This window comes from Etheostoma spectabile, unplaced genomic scaffold (assembly GCF_008692095.1).
Source record: "Etheostoma spectabile isolate EspeVRDwgs_2016 unplaced genomic scaffold, UIUC_Espe_1.0 scaffold00000886, whole genome shotgun sequence".
Classification (NCBI taxonomy): domain Eukaryota; kingdom Metazoa; phylum Chordata; class Actinopteri; order Perciformes; family Percidae; genus Etheostoma; species Etheostoma spectabile.
The window spans coordinates 1-22,558 of record NW_022602660.1 but is presented as its reverse complement, the minus strand read 5'-3'; the positions used below and the strand labels follow the sequence as shown (position 1 = coordinate 22,558).

General features: G+C 39.8%; 1 protein-coding gene, 4 non-coding genes and 1 pseudogene across 5 annotated transcripts; 4 read left to right on the top strand and 2 right to left on the bottom strand.

Moving 5' to 3' along the window:
* The first annotated feature begins 7,739 nt into the window (after positions 1-7,739).
* On the top strand, positions 7,740-9,671 carry LOC116674616 (uncharacterized). Its single transcript, XM_032507002.1, has 3 exons — positions 7,740-7,947; positions 8,443-9,419; positions 9,615-9,671. The coding sequence occupies exons 1-3, from the start codon at positions 7,740-7,742 to the stop codon at positions 9,669-9,671; spliced, it is 1,242 nt and encodes a 413-aa protein (XP_032362893.1).
* Positions 9,672-13,419: 3,748 nt separating this feature from the next.
* LOC116674618 (uncharacterized) lies at positions 13,420-13,538 on the top strand (annotated as a pseudogene).
* Positions 13,539-14,040: 502 nt separating this feature from the next.
* trnav-aac (transfer RNA valine (anticodon AAC)) lies at positions 14,041-14,113 on the bottom strand. The gene has a single exon. It is a non-coding gene; the product is annotated as a tRNA-Val (tRNA).
* Positions 14,114-14,353: 240 nt separating this feature from the next.
* On the top strand, positions 14,354-14,425 carry trnad-guc (transfer RNA aspartic acid (anticodon GUC)). The gene has a single exon. It is a non-coding gene; the product is annotated as a tRNA-Asp (tRNA).
* A 3,499-nt stretch (positions 14,426-17,924) lies between these two features.
* Positions 17,925-17,997, bottom strand: trnav-aac (transfer RNA valine (anticodon AAC)). The gene has a single exon. It is a non-coding gene; the product is annotated as a tRNA-Val (tRNA).
* Positions 17,998-18,238: 241 nt separating this feature from the next.
* Positions 18,239-18,310, top strand: trnad-guc (transfer RNA aspartic acid (anticodon GUC)). The gene has a single exon. It is a non-coding gene; the product is annotated as a tRNA-Asp (tRNA).
* The last annotated feature ends 4,248 nt before the right edge of the window (positions 18,311-22,558 follow it).

Genomic DNA, 22,558 nt, shown 5'->3' with positions numbered 1-22,558 from the left:
CATGACCACTTCTCCTACTCATATCCCCTTTGGGGCCCTTAAGTTGGCCCACAAGGGCTTTCCATGTGGGTCTCATGTTAGGTAACCCTCATGGGCCCACAGTAATCGCCTACTTCCATCCCATGCCCACTTTGCCCACTCATATCCCCTATGGGGCCCTTAGAGTTGGCCCTCATGGGCTTTCCATGTGGGTCTCATGTTAGGTAACCCACATGGGGCCCACATAAATGCCTACTTCCATCCCATGCCCACTTTGCCCACTCATATCCCCTATGGGGCACTTAGAGTTGGCCCTCATGGGCTTTCCATGTGGGTCTCATGTTAGGTAACCCACATGGGGCCCACATAAATTGCCTACTTCCATCCCATGCCCACTTGCCCACTCATATCCCCTATGGGGCCCTTAGAGTTGGCCCTCATGGGCTTTCCATGTGGGTCTCATGTTAGGTAACCCACATGGGGCCCACATAAATCGCCTACTTCCATCCCATGCCCACTTTGCCCACTCATATCCCCTATGGGGCCCTTAGAGTTGGTTTCATGGGCTTTCCATGTGGTCTCATGTTAGGTAACCCACATGGGGCCCACATAAATCTCCTACTTCCATCCCATGCCCACTTTGCCCACTCATATCCCCTATGGGGCCCTTAGAGTTGGCCTTCATGGGCTTTCCATGTGGGTCTCATGTTAGGTAACCCACATGGGGCCCACATAAATCACCTACTTCCATCCCATGCCCACTTTGCCCACTCATATCCCCTATGGTGCCCTTAGAGTTGGCCCTCAGGGCTTTCCATGTGGGTCTCATGTTAGGTAACCCACATGGGGCCACATAAATCGCCTACTTCCATCCCATGCCCACTTTGCCCACTCATATCCCTATGGGGCCTAGACATTTTGCCCAGTTAAAGCCCATGCCCACTTGGTACCCATTGAGCCCATTTGTAACCCATATGGGGCCCATATGTACATGTTGGCTGGGTAGTAGTATTTACTGCCAAACAAAGTGTATGGGAACACATTACAAAATACATGTGTGTGAACATATTGTTGAGTTCATAACAGGAATTTATTAAATTATCAAGATTTGTCTATATTACTGTAATATAAAATTCATACATAGTCTGTCTGTATGTGTGTGGCTTTTTTCTAAACAAAACTTAGTTTACTTACTTAACTTACTTTAAGGTTACGGATGCTAAATTGTTATCTACAGTCAAGTTATGTGATGCATTATCAATTTTTAGTTATAGCATTACTATACTTACCAATCAATGACGTACAGCAGTACAAATGTTCTGTTAAGACAGTGACAAACTGAGTTATTGGGCTGAACGATATTGTTACATGATATATGTTACATATGCATATGTAACAGTCAGTGTGACAGAGCAACATACGTTTGTTTTTCAAGTGGCAATAGCTAGCTAAAGCACTAACATGTTGTTTTATAACAGTTAACAAAGGTACAATTAGCTAAAAACAGCTAACCATAATATGACCACGGTGCTACCATTAGCTAATATTAGCGCCGATGCTAACGCTAGCTAAGCACGCTAGCTAGCGTCGATGTTAACGCTAGCTAAGCTAGCATCGGCGCTAATATTAGGTAATGATAGCACCTTGGTTAATTTTATTATATACTAATATTAGCGCCGAAGGTAAAGCCATACTAATATTAGCGCTAGCTAGCTATCGTTAGCATCGGCGCTAATATTAGCTAATGATAGCGAAGCATAATCTTCCAAGCTGTAACGTTTCGCCCTTTATTCGTGTTTGCATTCTGTATGAGGTAGAAAGCGACGCCAGCCATTTTTTAAAAACACAACAGATGTATTTCTACCGTTCAAAAGCGTTATTAGATAACAGACAGGCTAGGCTACTTACTGTAGAAAGTTCTAGACCACAATGACGCCTCCTTCAAAGCTGCGCAGTTACGTTTTATGAGGCGTTCAGGGAAAGTCCAACATTCCAGTGCCGAGTGTGTGTGTGTGTGTGTGTGTGTGTGTGTGTGTGTGTGAGAGAGAGAGAGAGAGAGAGAGAGATGCTAAACTGGATGAAAATTTTAAATCAGTAAGAAGTTGAAAAAGAATGGGTTTAACTAAGTTGAATAACACCACTAATGTAAAAACAAGGAATAAATTAAAAAATGCTTTTAATGCTAAAGCTAAACTGGGTTGCTGGTAAAAATGGGAATCAGATTTATTTCCCCAACTATGATGACACATACGAGGAATTTTGCTTTGGATCGTATATTGGTCACGATGCGCTCGTACATACAAAAACTAACCAAAAAACAAACAATATATACAACCTAATATTTACACACACACTCTAAACAGAAGAAGAATAAGTTCTAAGAAATCTTGCACCAATGATAAAACCACTGATTATTTGCATGGAGTCTAGTGGCATTCGCGGAGTTTGCACTGCCTACTTTTCTCTGTCTCTCCCCTATTGGTTAAAACCTTTCTATATGACATGGTGGCAATTACTGTTCCAACAGCATTCCTAAATATCTAAATATTATAAATACGATGAAAACATGTTGCAAACATTTTGACTTTTATTACATTTTCAAAAACTCCATACATACAAAACACAACAAGGCTTTACAACACATAACATCTCTCCCCCCCCAACAAAATGTATTTATTCATCCCCCTTCACTACCTCGGCCTTAGTGACCCTCCTTCCCTTCACGTGTAGTTCAACATAAAATGGCAGCTTTACCATTGCCAAAGGTCCTCCTCAATGTGAAAAACCTTTTCCCCCTCAGTCAAAAGTTGGAGCATTCCTGCTTTACCCTCCATCTCAATGGTCCCTAACGCGCTCACGATAAACCTTTTGTTCACCAGCATCTTTAAAACACATATTTTTGCAATTATGTAAGGACAGGATGATCACAATGGCTGAAATTAAATCTGACATTTTTAATTTCACTATTATTTAAACAAGGTAAAAATCTTAAAACATTTTAAGCATACATATAAGAAGACTATAATAATAATAATAATAAATACATAATGGCTCTTTACTGATTACAGATAATTATTTAAGTTTGTTAAATATTAATTATTTTTTAAATTATTATGAATGACTTTGTTGGATTTTAAGGCGTATACTGCTGCATGTTCATGTGTGTTTTTCATGTTTAGATTAACAATCAAATAATGTATAAAATCATAGAAACTTCATCCTAAAACCTACCTCACAAACTGTGAAGTTTGTGGACTGGACACGGCAGCCATACGAGGACTGGCGTCTTCTCAGGTGTCTCAGCCTGGCCTCGTTGCCTATATCAAAGGAGAACAGGGCTGCCTCCCGCCACAGAGTGATGGACACCCGTGCTTTGTCCTTTAAAAAACACGAGAAAAAACAGAAAGAAAAATATAAGAATTTCTTTGCTCCCATTTTCATGAATATTTCCTCTAAATAAAAACAAAAGTAACATTCAACTACATGAAGCTGTAGGCCTGTAGCAGTACATGGTTCGGAAAAGGTTAATAATCATCGGTCCAAACACAAGCTGACATTAAATAGCTTACCTGCTCCAGCACCACCGTCTTCAATGGCACTGTATCTTTTCCCACCTCCACCATTTTTACTGCGGAGATCTTAAAACAATACAGTGTATCATTGTCAAATAGACATGTTGTACTAACAAGCCCATAATATAATTTTTTTTTCAAAACTCACCTCTACCACCTCTCCCTGTACTGTGAGGAACCCCTCTTTACGGTTTCCGTCCTTTACTCCAGTTAGTGTTGAGGTGGGGCGTAGAAGTTGTTCTGCTCTTGTGCGCAGCTCCTCGCTCACCTCCACCGGGGCCGACCTGAAGAACTGCGTTTCTTTGGTTATATTAATGGCATATGGTGGGCCCTCACCCCGCAGGCTGTAGCCACGCATTATATATGCTCCGCCTTGGCTCACTCTTCCTGCGAAGGCCTCAAATAAGGTTATTTTAATCAGGCTGCACCCGTCACTGATGATGACAAGCCTGTTGAGTTTGGTTGTCAAGGCCTTGGCAACCCCACTCTCCTCATCAAAACCCCACGACACCACCCACCTCTCATCCCTCATCGCCACCACAGTGACGTGGAGTGGAGGAGGCCTCGAATAAGGGGTCTGTGGGCGCTCAGAAACAACCTTTTGAAGTGCCATTCTAAAATAAACACAAAGAGAGCTTAATTAGAAAACACACACACACAAAACCTCACCCCTGCATATTTTTTCCAATATGTATTTTAATTAATGCTGCCAAATTATCCGCAGACACTAAACATTAACAGCCTATAGACAACAATTTTCCCCTGCAGTCTAGTTAATTTGAGACAATGCTAGACTAAAGCCATAGCTAGTATCATGAACTTTCTTCATAAAAGGGCTTAAGGGCACAAAACATGGCTAACAGGCTACATATACTATTAGCCCTTATTTTAAGATAAAATAGTCTCTATAATAAATATCTTTAGGCTAATAATAAATTATTCCCTTAAGCTAAGAACAAAGTTAGCCTACACTGTAAACCTTTGATGTAAATTTACAGCTAAAATCTCACAGTATTTTACTGTTTTAATGGTATACAGTATCATACTGTAAGTGGCATTGCATTCTGGGAGAAAATAATAATATTACACCGCATTTTTGCAGAATGTTGCAGATTACAGATTTACTGTTAATCGCAGTGCATCTCGGGAAACTAAAGAAAAAAGCGGGGATTACACTTTGAAATCTTTCTTTTTCTTACCAGTCTATTTGAAGACATGCAGCTCATTTTGCTGTTGCTACTCTTTCCAAATTAGCTTTCAGGGCAGCAAATGTGTTTTATTAAGACAATAGATTAGTAGCTAATAATTAGTGAGAAAATATTTAGCACATAACAGAACATTTTTCACGGCAGAGTGTGTGTGTGTGTGGTGAGGGGGGGTGAGACGATGACAGGCTTGATGCATATCAGTCTCTGAGGAAAGCGCGTGGAAACGGACAGTAACTGCACCAAGAGGACGCCAGTCAGCGGATTTTTCAACATTTATGTAAGTTTGAAACTATTTTTGTTTGCCTGCATGCTTTGTTAAGAACAGTTTTATCGATGAATCTTTTGTCAGATATGGCAGCCGATCACCCAGTAACGTTAACGTTAAGCTAGCTAGCTAGTAGAGTAGGGTAATGTTAGCTAGCTAACGTTGTGTGACAGGTCACTAACAGCATTAACGTTAGCTTCCCTATAGAGAGATTGTGCTCAGGGAGTTTAACGTTACACTGTACACGCATTTAGAAAACTCCTTAACGCAGTGCTGCATCTCCCCTAACTTACTATTTGCTCGGGCTTTCTTATAAAACCATAACTTTAACTCGCTAGATAACAGACTTTTTGTGCAAAAGAAGAGCATGTTATACTATTGACGATTTTATTCATTTTTAATCTATTTTCAAACGGTTTCATGGTCAGTTTTGTGGCTTCATATTTAAATTTTTTTCCAAAGATTTTAGGCGGACTTTTTTGTTTTGCTAATGAACATTGTTTAGTCATATTTGCTTCTAAAACTATAACTTTAGAAAACGGAGTTTTTTGTGCAAACGAAGATATTATATTGACGTGTTATCTATCCATTTTCAAACGGTTTTATTGTCAATTTTGTGGCTCCTATGTTTAATTTTCAAATACACTTGGCGGACTTTTTTTTGCTAAGGAGCATTTGAAATGGTAAACGCGGCTTAATTTTTGCTCCTTTTCCATCTAAAACTATAGGTAACAGACTTTTTTTTTCTTTTCTTTTTTTAAGCAGATGAACATTTCAAAATGTTCTTTTGTCAAATCTGTGGTCATGACTGTGACACAAAATTTGCATTTGTTAGGCATATGAAAATTCACAGTAATGTCCCTAACTTATCCTTTCAATGTGCCATACCTAATTGTAAGCGTACATTCAGAAACATAACGGTTTTCAAAACTCATGTATATAGAGATCACCCAGATAAAAATAAGAGGCTAACTGGTAACGTTAACGCTACAAGTCTTTTTGTTGGCCATGAAATAATGTCTTATCATGTGGATTTTTGCACCGTCAAGTGTGACAATATTTCAAATTTCCACTCTCATTTAAAGAGCCATATTAAAGAGGGCAGGTCAGTTTCTTGTCCACATACAAACTGTGATAAAGTATTCTCTGTGGTGTCTACATTTTCATCACATTTGTCAAGGATGCACAAAAAAAGTGCAGTAGGATGTGTTGCAAGCCATCCGACGTCAGAAAGAGGAGCAGAAATTAAGGCAGAGCGTGTCAGTGAGCAGGTCGCAGGCGTGAGTGAACAGACAGAAGTCACGGGCAGGCAGTAATCACTTGTAATAGATCTAAAAGATTTAGAGGAAAATGGTGTGACCTTGTCTGATGGAAAAGTGCACAAAGGCACACTGTGTGCCATTGCTGGTGATAACCTGGGATCACACAATATCGGTGGTTTCAATGAAAATTTTAGCAGGAGTATTTACTTCTGCAGATTCTGTGATATTGATCATAAGACATTTCTTACTTGCCCCTTGGCAAAGACCTCAGCCAGGACAGTTGAATCGTACAATGGCCATGTGCAGCAAAATGTTGCAACAAACTCAGATTCATCTGCCGGCATTAAATTTGATTCAAAATTTAATGAACTATCTTTCTTTCATGTATGCAAACCTGGGCTACCTCCTTGCATAGGCCATGATCTTTTTGAAGGTGTTGTATCATACGATCTGGCCTTGTACATCAGACACCTCATTACAGAGCAGAAGCAATTTACTTACATTGAACTAAACCGCCGCATTAATCACTTCCGTTACCTTGGCAGTGACGCCAACAATAAACCGAGTGATGTCAATCCTGGAAGTGAGAAACTAAGTGGACATGCAGTGCAGAATTGGTGTCTTCTTAGACTTCTGCCAGTCTTGATTGGGGACAAGATTTTCAATCCGATGAACAACAATATTTGGCAACTGGTGCTGCAACTCAGACACATTGTTGAACTGATCTGTGCTCCAAAGATAACCACTGGTCAGATAGCATATTTGAAAGTTCTGACAGATGAGTATTTACTAAGCCGAAAAGAAGCTTTTCCAGATAGTCCATTGAAGCCAAAGCACCATTATGTATCACATTACCCAGATCTTACCATCTGTTTTGGGCCTCTCATACGCCTCTGGACGCTTCGATTTGAGAGTAAGCATACCTATTTTAAACAGTGTGCTCGCAAACTACACAACTTCAAAAACTTGCCTTCTATTCTTGCTGAAAGGCATCAGCTTCTGCAAGCATACCATAGTGCTGGGGATATCCTCCCACAATGTGTAGTTGTAGCAGGAGGGACAGATTTCTTTGTACCGGACTACAACGACAGGATACAAAAGGCAGTTGCTCATTTCAGTTTTCTGCCAAGCAACACTGTTGCTGCTCATGAAGTTACCGTAAAGGGTACATGCTATAAAAAGAACATGTGTGTTGTGTTAGAGGAAGACAATGAAGGACTAGTCTTTGGCAGGATTAAGTTGATTCTAACTCAAAATGCTTCTGTGGTCTTCTTTGTCACAGAAAAATGCAGATCTGTTTGTCTAGTTGATCAAGGGGTTCATTGCCTTACAACTGATGCACAGTATGTTTGCACTGAGCATGACAAATTACTGGACTACTATCCTCTGCCAGAGTATGATATGCAGGGTTTATCAGTAATAGCAATTCACCACTCTTTCCCGTCCCTATAGGATGTTGGACCCTAGTGCTCTGATCAGAGAGTCCATCCTCTGCACTCTTCCCAGCATCGCTCCAGAGTCACTACAAAATGTGATTGAGAAGCTTATGCAGCAAGGAGTGGACAGCAGAGAAGACTTGCAGTATGTGAGAGAGCAGGACATGGAAGAGTTCATCCGGCCAATTCAGTGCAGAAAACTGCTGGAAGCCTGGAAGCCCAAAGGTAATCTAACCTTTTGAGTGTATTTGCAAGCTATATTGTATGAGTTATAAAATTGTATTTATCTTAATGAGAGAAGACGATAGATAATAAACTAATAGAAGTTAAGACAAGAGAAGATAAATAAAATGTGACGATAAAAGAAGAGAAGACAATAATAAAAAAGTACAATAATATAATTTAGAAGATAAAAGTAGATACTGTACAATGACAAAAGAAGATTAGAGAAAATAAATAAATGTGTATCATATTTCTATTAACATATTAAAGAAATGTAAGTCTCAGTAAATATGTACAGGTATTAAATTATGGTGTTTTGTCAACACACTTAGCAAGTTTTACCCATTCACAGGTGGCTTCTAAAATTTATAGTAACATGATTGATCTTAATTCAGCAATTATATACAAAACTACAAATATCTATAAATTTGTGAGTGAGGGGTATCATTCTGACTCTACAACATACTATCTTAAAATTGAAAAATGTTGTCATTGCAGAGCCAGAGAACAGCTGTGACCTTCGCAGGCAGATGTCTGCATGCAGCCCATTGATGGAGACCTCTTCATTATCAAGTAGCCCCATGTCCTCTCCTCCAATGTCTCCACCTCACCTGAGAGTAGGAAACTGGCCTGACACTTTTGAAATTAAGTGGGACACAATGCCACTTGCCCTGCGTACAGCCATTCAGAATGGAAAGAGGCCTCTGCCGGGGGACAGGCGACAGTTTATTCGAATACTTGTTGATGACATGAGAAAGTTTGAAGTGAATCCAAGCAGAGCCCAATGTCTGCTGATTGCAAAGGCCATAGTGAGACAGTATCCACAGTCGTTTGCAGATACAATGGATGATGGAAGAACAACAATAGGAGCAGGATATGAATCAATTTTATCTCAAATGAAAGTACGCGTAGAGCATTTAAACAGAAACAACACCCTGGCTCGGCGGAGAAAATCTAAGGCAGTGACTGCGGAAACACCACAACGACAACCTGCAGACAGTTATGGCTGCATACGATGGAACCCTGAACTTCCACCTGAGGAGACATCAGAAGCTTTGGAAGAGATGAGACAAAGGATGACGGAGATCTTTTCACAAGAAGGTTTGTCAGGAGTGGAAAGGGCAGAAGTGATAAACTTTATGGAGACAACGTACTACCTGCAGCGTCAAATGATAAATGCCATTCCAGGGCCAGCATTTGAAGACTTGAAGCAGCAATGGCCCTACTTGTTTGTGCCAAGATGCATGTGTTCTCATTTTGAACTGCTGACTGATGTTCCAATTGTACGAAAAATCGAGGCCTTTGTTGAAGAGCATGGCAAAATCCTCACTGAATTCTTCAAACAAAACACAAACAATGAAGACGTTAAAGCTGTTCTCTACAGAGCTGGCTGCAGTGTGACAGCTCCCAACATCATCCAGCTGGTGATGGCGCATTTCAAAGAACCACTGGACGCCCTCATCATCGAAGCTGATGTAAGTATAAATCTGACAATGTCAGTTTGATTTTAGAACAATTATTAAAGCAGAGAAATACATACATAAAGTACATACACGATCCTCCTTTCCTCCCACAATATCTTTCCCTATGTTATAATTTAAATGTTTAATTTCTATCAAAATGTTACTATAAGGTAATTATTGCATTTTTGTTATGTTTTTTCTTTGCAGGTGTCTTCCACTCCAGCCATGATCCAGACTGTCCGCTGCCTGAAAGCCCGAGACTAATAGTACTCGGTACGTTGTTTGAATAGCAGTCTACTTTGCATTACCTTTTTGAGCTCATTATTATCATTTTTTTATATAACAGTCAATACTACAGAGCATTAACAAAAATATGTTGGTTGTTATGACCTAACACACCGTGGGCTACGGGGGAAATACACTGACGGAAAGTCATCAGGCTTTGTATTAGTTGGGTAAAGCCAAATGCCATAGAAAAAATAATTTTTAGTTTTATATTTGTAAAACAATGTATAATTCTACCATAGCCATAAATATGAAGACATTTCCATACGTGATTAAAAAAAATAAACTTATGAATCTAAGCTTATTTTGTTTGGTTTTGACATGCAGTATTTGTCACACACAAGTTGTAATGAAATTACTGAAGCAATTTTTTTCCCAACCCTATGTAAATAAATTCAAATCAAATGAATTTATGTACAGTGAAATCATATTGTTACCAACTCTATTAACTATTCCTATTTCTTTTAGGTCCAACTTTGCTGACTGATCAGCGGGGGTGTGTGAGCGTGGAGGGCCAGGTTGTCAGTGAGGGGGGTCCTTTGTGCTGGGGCTTGCTGTTCTACTGTCAACATACTACAACTTTAACCTGCAGTACCAGGACCAGGCTGCATGCTCGTTGGAGTTCATTCAGAGGTAGGAGATTTTCCACACAGACTGTATTATGCACCGGGATTGACTTTTTATTGATTAAGTGCTCCAAGATTTGAATTTCAGTAGCTAAAGCTTCTGATGTGCTACAAGCATATACATTGACTTAAATAAAAATACTTAGTGGTTTGAAGAAATTTCGCGAAAACCCCGCCTATTGTCACTTGTCACGCTGTAGCGGCAGCCCCATAACTACCCACCGTCAAGCATCATTACTTTTTGTGACATTTCAAAATAAAAGAATATTTCCCTCATTAAAGTTTTCTAAAATAATACTGTAACAACAGCTCTAATGTTCATGAAAGGTTACCAACAAATGCAGAAGGAATAAATTGAACTTAGTTGTATTATGCTGTAAAATATCTTTTCCAGAAATTATTTCTGGACATTTCTAAATTATTGGTAACTGTATTGTTTATTTCCTTTGGAATGTGTACTTCTCCATTGGCATAAATATTATACAGTTTTTAATCTTGTTTAGTAGCTGAATACTGCTTGTATAAGAAAAATACAAATTAAGTTGTAGTGACTTTAACACTAAAAGAGTATATCTTCTCCAAAATGAACCATTTCTTCATTAACCTTTGTGTTGTTCCATTGTCATTTAGGATCTGCATGGGGATTAATCCTGAGAGAGGATCAAAGGCACACAGTGGACCAACCCCCAGCAGAAAAACTGGAAAGATGGTCCAGAAGAAACCTTCTACAGTGAACCCGCATGTCTGCACCCTGATAAGGAAGCTCAATGACTTCAAGTGGGACTTTGTTTGAGTTTCTTTTGTATTGTTTTGTTTAGCTGCAGTTATTATTTATTGATAATCATTTAACAATATCTGCAGATAAAAGGCCAATACTGCTAGTTTTTGTGTTTAGTTAAGTTCTTGCGGCTGTACTGTTTGGCCCCATTCAAGTGCATTGACGTTTGATAAATTGTTGATATAATGATTACTGCATGATTGAGCCAAGCAGTTAAAAGATGAGTTCCTACATTTTTGATTGAAATAAATAATTAATTAGATTTTGAATCTTGCTTTTTCATTGTTATTTAGGACAAATTATTTATTGCAGTGTTCCCTGAGGTATATTTAAAAATGCGGAATTTCTTCTTCTGGATCAGTATACTGAGATTGCCAATATGTATACCCGTTTACAGTAAAATACCTTAATTATAAAATACAGTATGCTTACTGTAAATTAACAGTAGTTTACTGGCGAAGCTGCTGCCAGTATATTACTGTAAATTCAAATAATACAGTAAGTAACTGTATACCCGTTTACAGTAAAATACCTTAATTATAAAATACAGTATGCTTACTGTAAATTAACAGTAGTTTACTGGCGAAGCTGCTGCCAGTATATTACTGTAAATTTACGGTGAAATGTTTTACAGTGCAGCGGTGAAAGATCGCTAAAGACTTTGTTTTCCTACATGCCTAACAGTCCAAGCTATTAGAATATCCAAGCCTTGTAATCCATAATTATCTGGTCCCCTCACAATCTTGTAGTTTCTGGCCAAGTTTCGACGTTCAGAAATCTAGATCATGCATCATTTCTCGGTTTTGATCGCGTGTATCTTTTTCCGTGTGCGCGCTACATTCTCACTCGGCACACCTTCGGAATCTGTGGGTTGTGCAGTTTCCAATGAACTTTGTTCTCAGCCAATAGCATCAGTATTTCTCAAGATACTCCCAAGGTAAGCCAATCAAATCCCACAGTCACCATTGGGCCCACGTGGGAAAAACTGACAGCATTTCCCACCAGTCAGAGAAAAAGGTAATAAAACTGGCATTCCTGTGTAGCCAATAGGAAGACGAGTTGAATGATATCAAACATGGCCAAAAAAAACTATCCCTGGGATGGTCTCCAGCCCTTTCATTGCAAAAATAAGGCCGTCTTATGGCATTTCACCATTTCATCAAATTATGATTACTTATTCCTATAAATCTATGTATGTACTTCTTTAAGGCATGTGTGTGAGTGATGTGGATGTGTTTTTGTATTTCAGAAGTTATGTATTTAGCACTTTTGGGCTTTTTTAGAAATAAGAAATGAGATAAACGCACAGACATATCTGTAGAAATACATTCATATAAAATCCATTTTATAAGTAATTTTCTTCTGGATTTTTTCTGTTCTAAGTTGAGACATGTGACTAGGGTACTATTTTAATATATAGCACCTGTAATATGCTTACAGTAGTGCTTTTATTAATTTTTCAGATGATTTACTTGGACGGAAATAGAAATTCTGTGTTCTAACCTGTGTAGCTCTGTGTCAGTAAGGCCTAGTGTCACAATGCCACTAGAAACAACAATTGAGAGTGTTAGCTTCACAATGACCTCAGGGTCATCACAGAGGGCCAAAGCATGTGGAAACTGCAGCACTTTTTAGGGGGTAAAAATTTAGGCGAGAAAATCATATATTTTCCAGTGTTTATAAGAGGTTTAAAGAGATTAAAATTATCATTATTCGTTCCCCCTAAATTTTGGACAGGAAGTGGTTAAAGCTTTGGCTCAAAGACGCCTAGGCTCAGCTTGTCCAGCCCATTCAAACTATGCTTCGCTTGTCGCTCTACAATGCACCCTTCATATATTGCATATTCGCCCCTTCCCAGCATTAGCCCTCGTCTCGGGGCCCATTTGGGGAACAACAATGGAATAGAGACTTAGGAACCCTTTTGGCTGAATGCCGGGGTTGCTCTGGTAAATCCTGTCAATTTTGACACTTATGACACAAAAGGAAGTTAATAAACACTTAATTAAAATATCTGTTAAATAATTAAGATTTTAAGATGATAATATATGAAAATATGGATTTAGAGTAATTTCTATTAAAATTTGCTACTCTGGGTCACATTGCCTGTAGTGATAATTTTCTGTAATTTTAGATCAAAATCTGGAATTTGGCAATTTTTAAGGTTTTGCTGAACTCTAGTGGTCACTCGTGAACTGATTCTTGAATTCCACATTTTGAATTATTTATTTTGGAATATGGAATCTGGAAGTTCCATTTTCCTGTCTGTTGGAAGTGAGATTTTCATTTCATTGTCAATGCGAAAACCCTACACTTAACCCTAACCCCTAACCCCTAACCCACCCTGAAAGCGCCCGCTCTCGTCTGATCTCGGAAGCCAAGCAGGGTTGGGCCGGCTTAGTACTTGGATGGGAGACCGCCTGGGAATACCTGGTGCTGTAAGCTTTTTAGTTAGCCTAAGGCGCTGTGACTTCTTTGCTGGACGCAGAGCTGACAAGGAAACTTGTTCCAACACAAGCTTGCTTGCGTGCTTGAACATGAAGAGCTTTGTAGGTGAGAAGAAGGATTTTAAATTCTATTCTGGATTTTACAGGAAGCCAATGCAGAGAAGCCAAACCAGGAGAGATGTGATCTCTTTTCCTGGTTCCTATCAGAACACGTGCTGCAGCATTCTGGATCAGCTGAAGAATCTTTATGGACTCTTTTAAGCAGCCTGATAATAAAGAATGGAGTAATCCAGCTTAGAAGTAACCAATGCTTGGACTAGTTTTTCTGCATCAATTTTCGACAGGATACTCCTGAATCTCTGAATGTGATGACTACTGCACTGGGGAAACTTCGGCAGGCCTGGCCACGATTTCACGTCAGGGAGATTTTTCCGTGAAGGTCATGGAGAGTTTAACTTTGCAGAGTTTGATTGTGCGAAGTCGATACAAACAAAGAAATGTGTTTCCGCCCTGTTTCGAACAGGTGACCTTTCGCGTGTTAGGCGAACGTGATAACCACTACACTACGGAAACTGACAAAAGGCATTTATTTTGCATATTTGTGGGAAAATGCACTATTTTTATTTTACTGCAAATGTTCAAAAAGCTACAAAATAGAGATTTTAAACTAGATTCAGTCACAGATGCTTTGTCATGGATTTGAATGATAGCAAATATGTAGTAAACCTAATATTTCTACATGCATTGACTGTGGTCTGAATGTTGGAATAGCGCCACCTATTTCTTGATGTGCCAAATATTTAGCTTGGGCATTCCTCGTTAGTATAATGGACAGTATCTCCGCCTGTCACGCGGAAGATCGGGGTTCGATTCCCCGACAGGGAGCTTTTTCTACCAGCTAACCGATGCAAGGCCTCGAGGAAGTCCCGGCGAACGCGTGGGACTACTCGGGAAAGTGGGCCTTGGCTCAAGCTGTGTTCAGCATGGAAGGAGAACTCCTGATCCTAAATGGGAATATTTTCAAGCGATTGAAAGAGCACAACTCCTGGACGTGAACAAAACGTCACAAGGTGCCGCAGGAGTTTGGAGAGTGTCAAGTCTAGCCACCTTGGAATTCCATTTATGCTCTTTGCAGACTATGTGGTTCATTTGGCTTTATCAGGCATTGATCTACAGCTTCCACTGGGGTGAATCATGAGGGGGAAAGCGTGCCTTGGCTCAGGCTGTGTTCAGCATGGGAGGAGAACTCCTGACCCTAAATGGGAATATCGTCAAGCGATGGAAAAAGCATATCTACTGGACATGAACAGCACCTCACAAGGCGCAGCAGAAGGTGGGAGAGTGTCAAGTCTGGGCACCTTATAATTCCTCTTCTGCTCTTTCCAGATTATGTTGTTCTGTGGGCTTCATCAAACAGTGATCTACAGCACCCACTGGGGCAGATTGAAGTCCAGTGTCAAGCATTCGTAATCAAAGTCAGCCCCTCCAAATCTCAAAGCTCAGGATTTCTCCCTTCGGGTTGGGAGTCAATTGCTGTCCCAAGTGAAGACGTTCTTCACAAGCTTCACAAGCGTATCTCAAAAGCTTATTTCAAACAGTGCAACTAGTTCCAACACAAAAACCACAATACTACTGAAACTTTGGACGGTCGCCTCCGCCTCTCACACGGAAGACTGGGGTTTTATTTCCCGATGGGGAGATCTGTCTACCAGCTGCTAATTATTTCCCAAGGCTAAATCGACACTAGTATCATCTGCCAGAGTAGTTTGGATACGAGGCCCAACCAGGCACGGCGTCATGGGTGGGCCTGACGGGCCTAGGCCCACCCACTTTTCAACAGGCCCACCCACAAATTTTCATTAAAAAAAAAAGAATATAATAGGCTATATTAATTATAAAGAATTATTAAAAAGTGTCAAATTATCTCATAATTTGTGCTAAATAGTCTAAATCTTAAGTAGTTTTTAACTTAATTAAAAAAAAAGTTGTTTGTCTATTAAGTGACATCGATCTGCGCAACATTTCCAACGCGCTAGACTACCAGCTTAGCGAACTGAACACTCGATTCCACAGTGACACCTATGGCCTCATGGCATCTGCAGCAGTCCTGATGTCTCCTAGCCTTCATACAAATGACACCAGCTGGTCAATGAGGACGTTTTCCCAAATATCCATGCTTTCCTAAAAGCTCTGATAACACTGCCGATGACTTCCTGTACAGTTGAACGCGTCTTTTCCAGTGTCAATCGGATTAAAACACCAAACAGGAGCACCATGCTTACGTCTCGCCTTATGTCTCTGTGTCTGTTGACATACGAGAGCTTACAGTAACTCTTGACTTCGATGATATCATCTACATTTTAAAGAGCAAACCCCGCCGACTACTGCTGTAATTTGTGTCAGTGTGTGTGTGTGCGAGGCGACCTAAAAACATGCGATGAATCCGTAGGCTACATGTTGAAAGTTAGTAACATAGCAGAGAGAAAAAGAGGGAATGAGTCGTTCCATGTTCGCTTCTTCTAGGCCTTTTTAGCGAGTTTAATTGTGTACCACGAGGGGATAAGAGTATGTGAAGGCTACTCTGTCTGTATTGAGATATATTAAAATAATCGATTCATAACCCGTTACAAATCTACAGGCGCATTTCTATTTCTATATCAGCTTGTTACTGTTCTTTTTCCCTCCTGGGCTCCCCTTGTTATCAGCGCTGTCTGTTGTTAATGTGATTTATTTCCTTTTGTTAAATATGGTTATAACATGAATCACACTAAAGTAACAGTTTGTCTCTTTCGGAAATAACTTGAGTTTTACACGACAGATGACGTCAATGAACAAGTTCTGTGCCTGAGTATTGAATGAAACTGTCGGGAGGTGTTGTTGATCTGTAGTGTTGAAAACATAAAAACAAATAAACAGAATTGTGAAATATTCGGCCTCCTGTTATACGAGCAGAACTAAATTATGTTTTGGGGAAATATTAAATGCCCGACCACTGTTCCAGTCTTAGGTCTATGGGGCTTTGCGTAATAGCGCAGCCAGGTATGGTGCGTAATGGAGATTCCAAAGCGCTCCTCTCTGGGCAGAACCAAGGAGAGCGGTCGCGGATAGGGTCGTCCTATACAACCAAACGTTTGTACAATGTTTTTTTACAACATATTTAAAGAGCATCAAGCTATTGAAATCTCTATTATGTTAGCACATATAATATAACAGTATAGTAGTTATTTGTATTAGGTTAAACAGTGATTTGATATCATGTTTTAATTTAAGGCCCACCCAAAATTGGTCTGGCCCATCCAAAACTGAAATCCTGGCGCCGTGCCTGGGCCCAACCATAGCAAAAGATATGACATTTTTTAAGAATGTATTATAGTGGATATACTCCAAGAAAGACAAAGGTTTTACAAAAGGATTGAGAATGATCCTGCTATCAAAGATATGTTTTCAGTGACGATATGATCACCTACTTCAGGATCCAGGAACGTAGGCAGACGGCAGGAACCTAAGACGGATCCAAGAATGTAAAACATCAACTATGAGGCTAGGAAGTTGAGGTTCAGGTAATTTAATTCAATTCAATTTTATTTATATAGCGCCAAATCACAACAACACTTATCTCATTGCGCTTTTCATAAAAGAGCAGGTCCAGACCATCTTCTGTGATGTTATTTACAGAAACCGGAAAATTCCCACCAAGAGCAAGCACTAGGCGAAAAAAGCAAGGAAAAACTGAGCCAGAACTACCTATAAGCTTCATCAAGAGGAAAGTCTCAAGCCTACTCTTAAATGTGGAGATGGTGTCTGCCTCCTGAACCCAAACGGGAACCTGGTGAGGAGCTTGATAGCTGAACACTCTGGCTCCCATTCTACTTTTGGAGACTTTAGGAACCACAAGGAACCCTGCATTCTGGGAGCGCAGTGCTCTGGTGGGGTAATAAGGTACAATGAGCTCTTTAAGATAAGATGGTGCTTGAACATGAAGAGCTTTGTAGGTGAGAAGAAGGATTTTAAATTCTATTCTGGATTTTACAGGAAGCCAATGCAGAGAAGCCAAACCAGGAGAGATGTGATCTCTTTTATGGTTCCTATCAGACACGTGCTGCAGCATTCTGGATCAGCTGAAGAATCTTTATGGACTCTTTTAAGCAGCCTGATAATAAAGAACTGGAGTAATCCAGCTTAGAGTAACAAATGCGTGGACTAGTTTTTCTGCATCAATTTTCGACAGGATACTCCTGAATCTCTGAATGTGATGACTACTGCACTGGGGAAACTTCGGCAGGCCTGGCCACGATTTCACATCAGGGAGATTTTTCCGTGAATGTCATGGAGAGTTTAACTTTGCAGAGTTTGATTGTGCGAAGTCAATACAAACAAAGAAATGTGTTTCCGCCCTGTTTCGAACAGGGGACCTTTCGCGTGTTAGGCGAACGTGATAACCACTACACTACGGAAACTGACGAAAAGCATTTATTTTGCATATTGTGGGGAAAATGCACCATTTTTATTTTACTGCAAATGTTCAAAAAACTACAAAATAGATATTTTAAACTAGATTCAGTCACAGATGCTTTGTCATGGATTTGAATGATAGCAAATATGTAGTAAACCTAAATATTTCTACATGCATTGACTGTGGTCTGAATGTTGGAATAGCGCCACCTATTTCTTGATGTGCCAAATATTTAGCTTGGGCATTCCTCGTTAGTATAATGGACAGTATCTCCGCCTGTCACGCGGAAGATCGGGGTTCGATTCCCCGACGGGGAGATTTTTCTACCAGCTAACCGATGCAAGGCCTCGAGGAAGTCCCGGCGAACGCGTGGGACTACTCGGGAAGTGGGCCTTGGCTCAAGCTGTGTTCAGCATGGAAGGAGAACTCCTGATCCTAAATGGGAATATTTTCAAGCGATTGAAAGAGCACAACTCCTGGACGTGAACAAAACGTCACAAGGTGCCGCAGGAGTTGGGAGAGTGTCAAGTCTAGCCACCTTGCAATTCCATTTATGCTCTTTGCAGACTATGTGGTTCATTTGGCTTTATCAGGCATTGATCTACAGCTTCCACTGGGTGAATCATGAGGGGGAAAGCGTGCCTTGGCTCAGGCTGTGTTCAGCATGGGAGGAGAACTCCTGACCCTAAATGGGAATATCGTCAAGCCATGGAAAAAGCATATCTACTGGACATGAACAGCACCTCACAAGGCGCAGCAGAAGGTGGGAGAGTGTCAAGTCTGGGCACCTTATAATTCCTTTCTGCTCTTTCCAGATTATGTTGTTCTGTGGGCTTCATCAAACAGTGCTCTACAGCGCCCACTGGGGCAGATTGAAGTCCAGTGTCAAGCATTCGTAATCAAAGTCAGCCCCTCCAAATCTCAAAGCTCAGGATTTCTCCATCGGGTTGGGAGTCAATTGCTGTCCCAAGTGAAGACGTTCTTGTATCTCAAAAGCTTATTTCAAACAGTGCAACTTGTTCCAACACAAAAACCACAATACTACTGAAACTTTGGATGGTCGCCTCCGCCTCTCACACGGAAGACTGGGGTTTTATTCCCGATGGGGAGATCTGTCTACCAGCTGCTAATTATTTCCCAAGGCTAAGTCGACACTAGTATCATCTGCCAGAGTAGTTTGGATACGAGGCCCAACCATAGCAAAAGATATGACATTTTTAAGAATGTATTATAGTGGATATACTCCAAGAAAGACAAAGGTTTTACAAAAGGATTGAGAATGATCCTGCTATCAAAGATATGTTTCAGTGACGATATGATCACCTACTTCAGGATCCAGGAACGTAGGCAGACAGCAGGAACCTAAGACGGATCCAAGAATGTAAAACATCAACTATGAGGCTAGGAAGTTGAGGTTCAGGTAATTTAATTCAATTCAATTTTATTTATATAGCGCCAAATCACAACAACACTTATCTCATTGCGCTTTTCATAAAAGAGCAGGTCCAGACCATCTTCTGTGATGTTATTTACAGAAACCGGAAATTCCCACCAAGAGCAAGAACTAGGCGAAAGAAGCAAGGAAAACTGAGCCAGAACTACCTTTAAGCTTCATCAAAGAGGAAAGTCTCAAGCCTACTCTCAATGTGGAGATGGTGTCTGCCTCCTGAACCCAAACGGGAACCTGGTGAAGAGCTTGATAGCTGAACACTCTGGCTCCATTCTACTTTTGGAGACTTTAGGAACCACAAGGAACCCTGCATTCTGGAGCGCAGTGCTCTGGTGGGGTAATAAGGTACAATGAGCTCTTTAAGATAAGATGGTGCTTGAACATGAAGAGCTTTGTAGGTGAGAAGAAGGATTTTAATTCTATTCTGGATTTTACAGGAAGCCAATGCAGAGAAGCCAAACCAGGAGAGATGTGATCTCTTTCCTGGTTCCTATCAGAACACGTGCTGCAGCATTCTGGATCAGCTGAAGAATCTTTATGGACTCTTTAAGCAGCCTGATAAAAAGCTGGAGTAATCCAGCTTAGAAGTAACCAATGCGTGGACTAGTTTTTCTGCATCAATTTCGACAGGATACTCCTGAATCTCTGAATGTGATGACTACTGCACTGGGGAAACTTCGGCAGGCCTGGCCACGATTTCACGTCAGGGAGATTTTTCCGTGAATGTCATGGAGAGTTAACTTTGCAGAGTTTGATTGTGCGAAGTCAATACAAACAAAGAAATGTGTTTCCGCCCTGTTTCAAACAGGGGAGGTTCAGGTAATTTAATTCAATTCAATTTTATTATATAGCGCCAAATCACAACAACACTTATCTCATTGCGCTTTTCATAAAAGAGCAGGTCCAGACCATCTTCTGTGATGTTATTTACAGAAACCGGAAATTCCCACCAAGAGCAAGAACTAGGCGAAAGAAGCAAGGAAAAACTGAGCCAGAACTACCTTAAGCTTCATCAAAGAGGAAAGTCTCAAGCCTACTCTTAAATGTGGAGATGGTGTCTGCCTCCTGAACCAAACGGGAACCTGGTGAGGAGCTTGATAGCTGAACACTCTGGCTCCCTTTCTACTTTTGGAGACTTAGGAACCACAAGGAACAAATATATATATATATATATATATATATATATCTATATATATATATATATATGCAGACAAGGTGGTAGTACTCTGTGTGTGTGTGTGTGTGTGTGTGTGTGTGTGTGTGTGTGACAAAGAGAGAAACAAATATAAAAAGCTTCAAGTAGACTCTAATAACATAATCATATTGTTTCTTGTACTTAAATATCTGAATTTACGGTCACATCTGTTCTTCTTCCCTATCGTATTTAGAATGTGTGATTTGGTATTTAACCTATTATAGTCTACATCACATATGTGATGTAAGGGTATTTGCAAATACCATCATTTACAAATGATATACACCGAGGATGTCTGGTCTAGGGTCTATGGTCTAGGGCAGGGTTCCCAAAACTTTCAGCCACAAACCCCAAAAGTAACGGTCCAAGTGAGTTGCGACCCCCCCACTATAATGTATATAAACATTGCAGGCGTATCCAAACACGAGCTTATTGACAACACAAAATAACACAATAGTTTTATCTTGTGTTAAAATCATGGCCAACATATGCTATTTTAAATTTAAATTTTAATTATTTCTGGAAATCAACCTGCGCCCCCCCCCCCCCCCCCCTCTGGCTCGCGAACCGCCCTGTGGGTCCCGACCCCCACTTCGGGAATCACTGGTCTAGGGTGACCAGACGTCCTCGGATTTAGGGGACAGTCCCGTTTTGGTTGTCTGTCCCTAACTACATACAGAAGAAAAAAAACTACCTCTGTCCCTGTTCTGTTTTTAAAGAAACAACATTAGGTTTTTCAATCAGATTGATAGTCAAACTGAAATGTCCCCGTTTGTCTCCCTTTTGGGGATTATGTTCCCAGTTTGATCTCGGACGTCTGGTGACTTTATATCATATCAGAATATTCTATTACAGTTAAGCCCACTATGAATATTAAAATACGCCTAACCATGTGTCCTGTTTCATAGCTACATGTATGACCTTTGTAGCAAAAAAACCCATGAAGATCAGTTTTGTATTCAGTGTGATTGATTATTAAACACGCTGACAGCTCATTTCACCAAACACGTTCCACTGAGTGGAGCTGGTGACCGATCCAAGATGGCGGACCACGTCTCGTCAGCGCAGTAGGCAGTAGCGGTTGATGCGGCGTCTGCTCTTTATAGTCTATGCTTTTGACCCTATGATCAGATCAAAGGTGCTTAGGATGTTCTATCTCCACCATTTAATTCATACACCCATCAACTTTCTTTTAGATTAATTCATGTACACATCAACTTTCTTTTTAATTAATGCATACACATCAACTTTCTTTTTAATAAGCATATACCATAAACTTTCTTTTTGATTAATGCTTATACATATTAACTTTATTTAGATTAATGCATATACACATCAACTATCTCTTAATTATATCATCACATTCATTAATCATCATCACTATTCATTATGTCATCATCACTATTCATTATGTCTATATAACATCACTTATTTAGATTAATGCATATACACATCAACTTTATTTTAGATTTATGCATATTCACATCATCTTTCTTTTTGATTAATGCATAATACAAATCAACTTTCTTTGATATTAATGCATAACACATACCCCTTTCGGTAACACTTTATAATAACTACATGCTATAAAGCATTAGTTAAGCATTAGTAAATTAGGAATTTATCATTTATAAAGCAGTATTCATACATTAATACCCATTAGTAAGTCATTTACAAGCACAGTTATAAATGTTTTAACTTCACATTATAAGCATTAGTTAAGCATTAGTAACTTAGGAATTCATCATTTATAAAGCATTATTCATACATTAATACCCATTAGTAAGTCATTACAAGCACAGTATAAATGTTTTAACTTCACATATTAAGCAGTAGTTAAGCATAGTAAATTAGGAATTCATCATTTATAAAGCATATTCATACATAATACCCATTAGTCAAGTCATTTATAAGCACAGT

Excerpts from the sequence above, each read along its gene's own strand:
- LOC116674616 (XM_032507002.1), top strand. The coding sequence starts at position 7,740 with ATGTTGGACCCTAGTGCTCTGATCAGAGAGTCCATCCTCTGCACTCTT. Across the intron at positions 7,948-8,442 it reads GGAAGCCTGGAAGCCCAAAG|AGCCAGAGAACAGCTGTGAC; the intron begins GTAATCTAACCT and ends TTGTCATTGCAG. Across the intron at positions 9,420-9,614 it reads CCCTCATCATCGAAGCTGAT|GTGTCTTCCACTCCAGCCAT; the intron begins GTAAGTATAAAT and ends TTTTCTTTGCAG.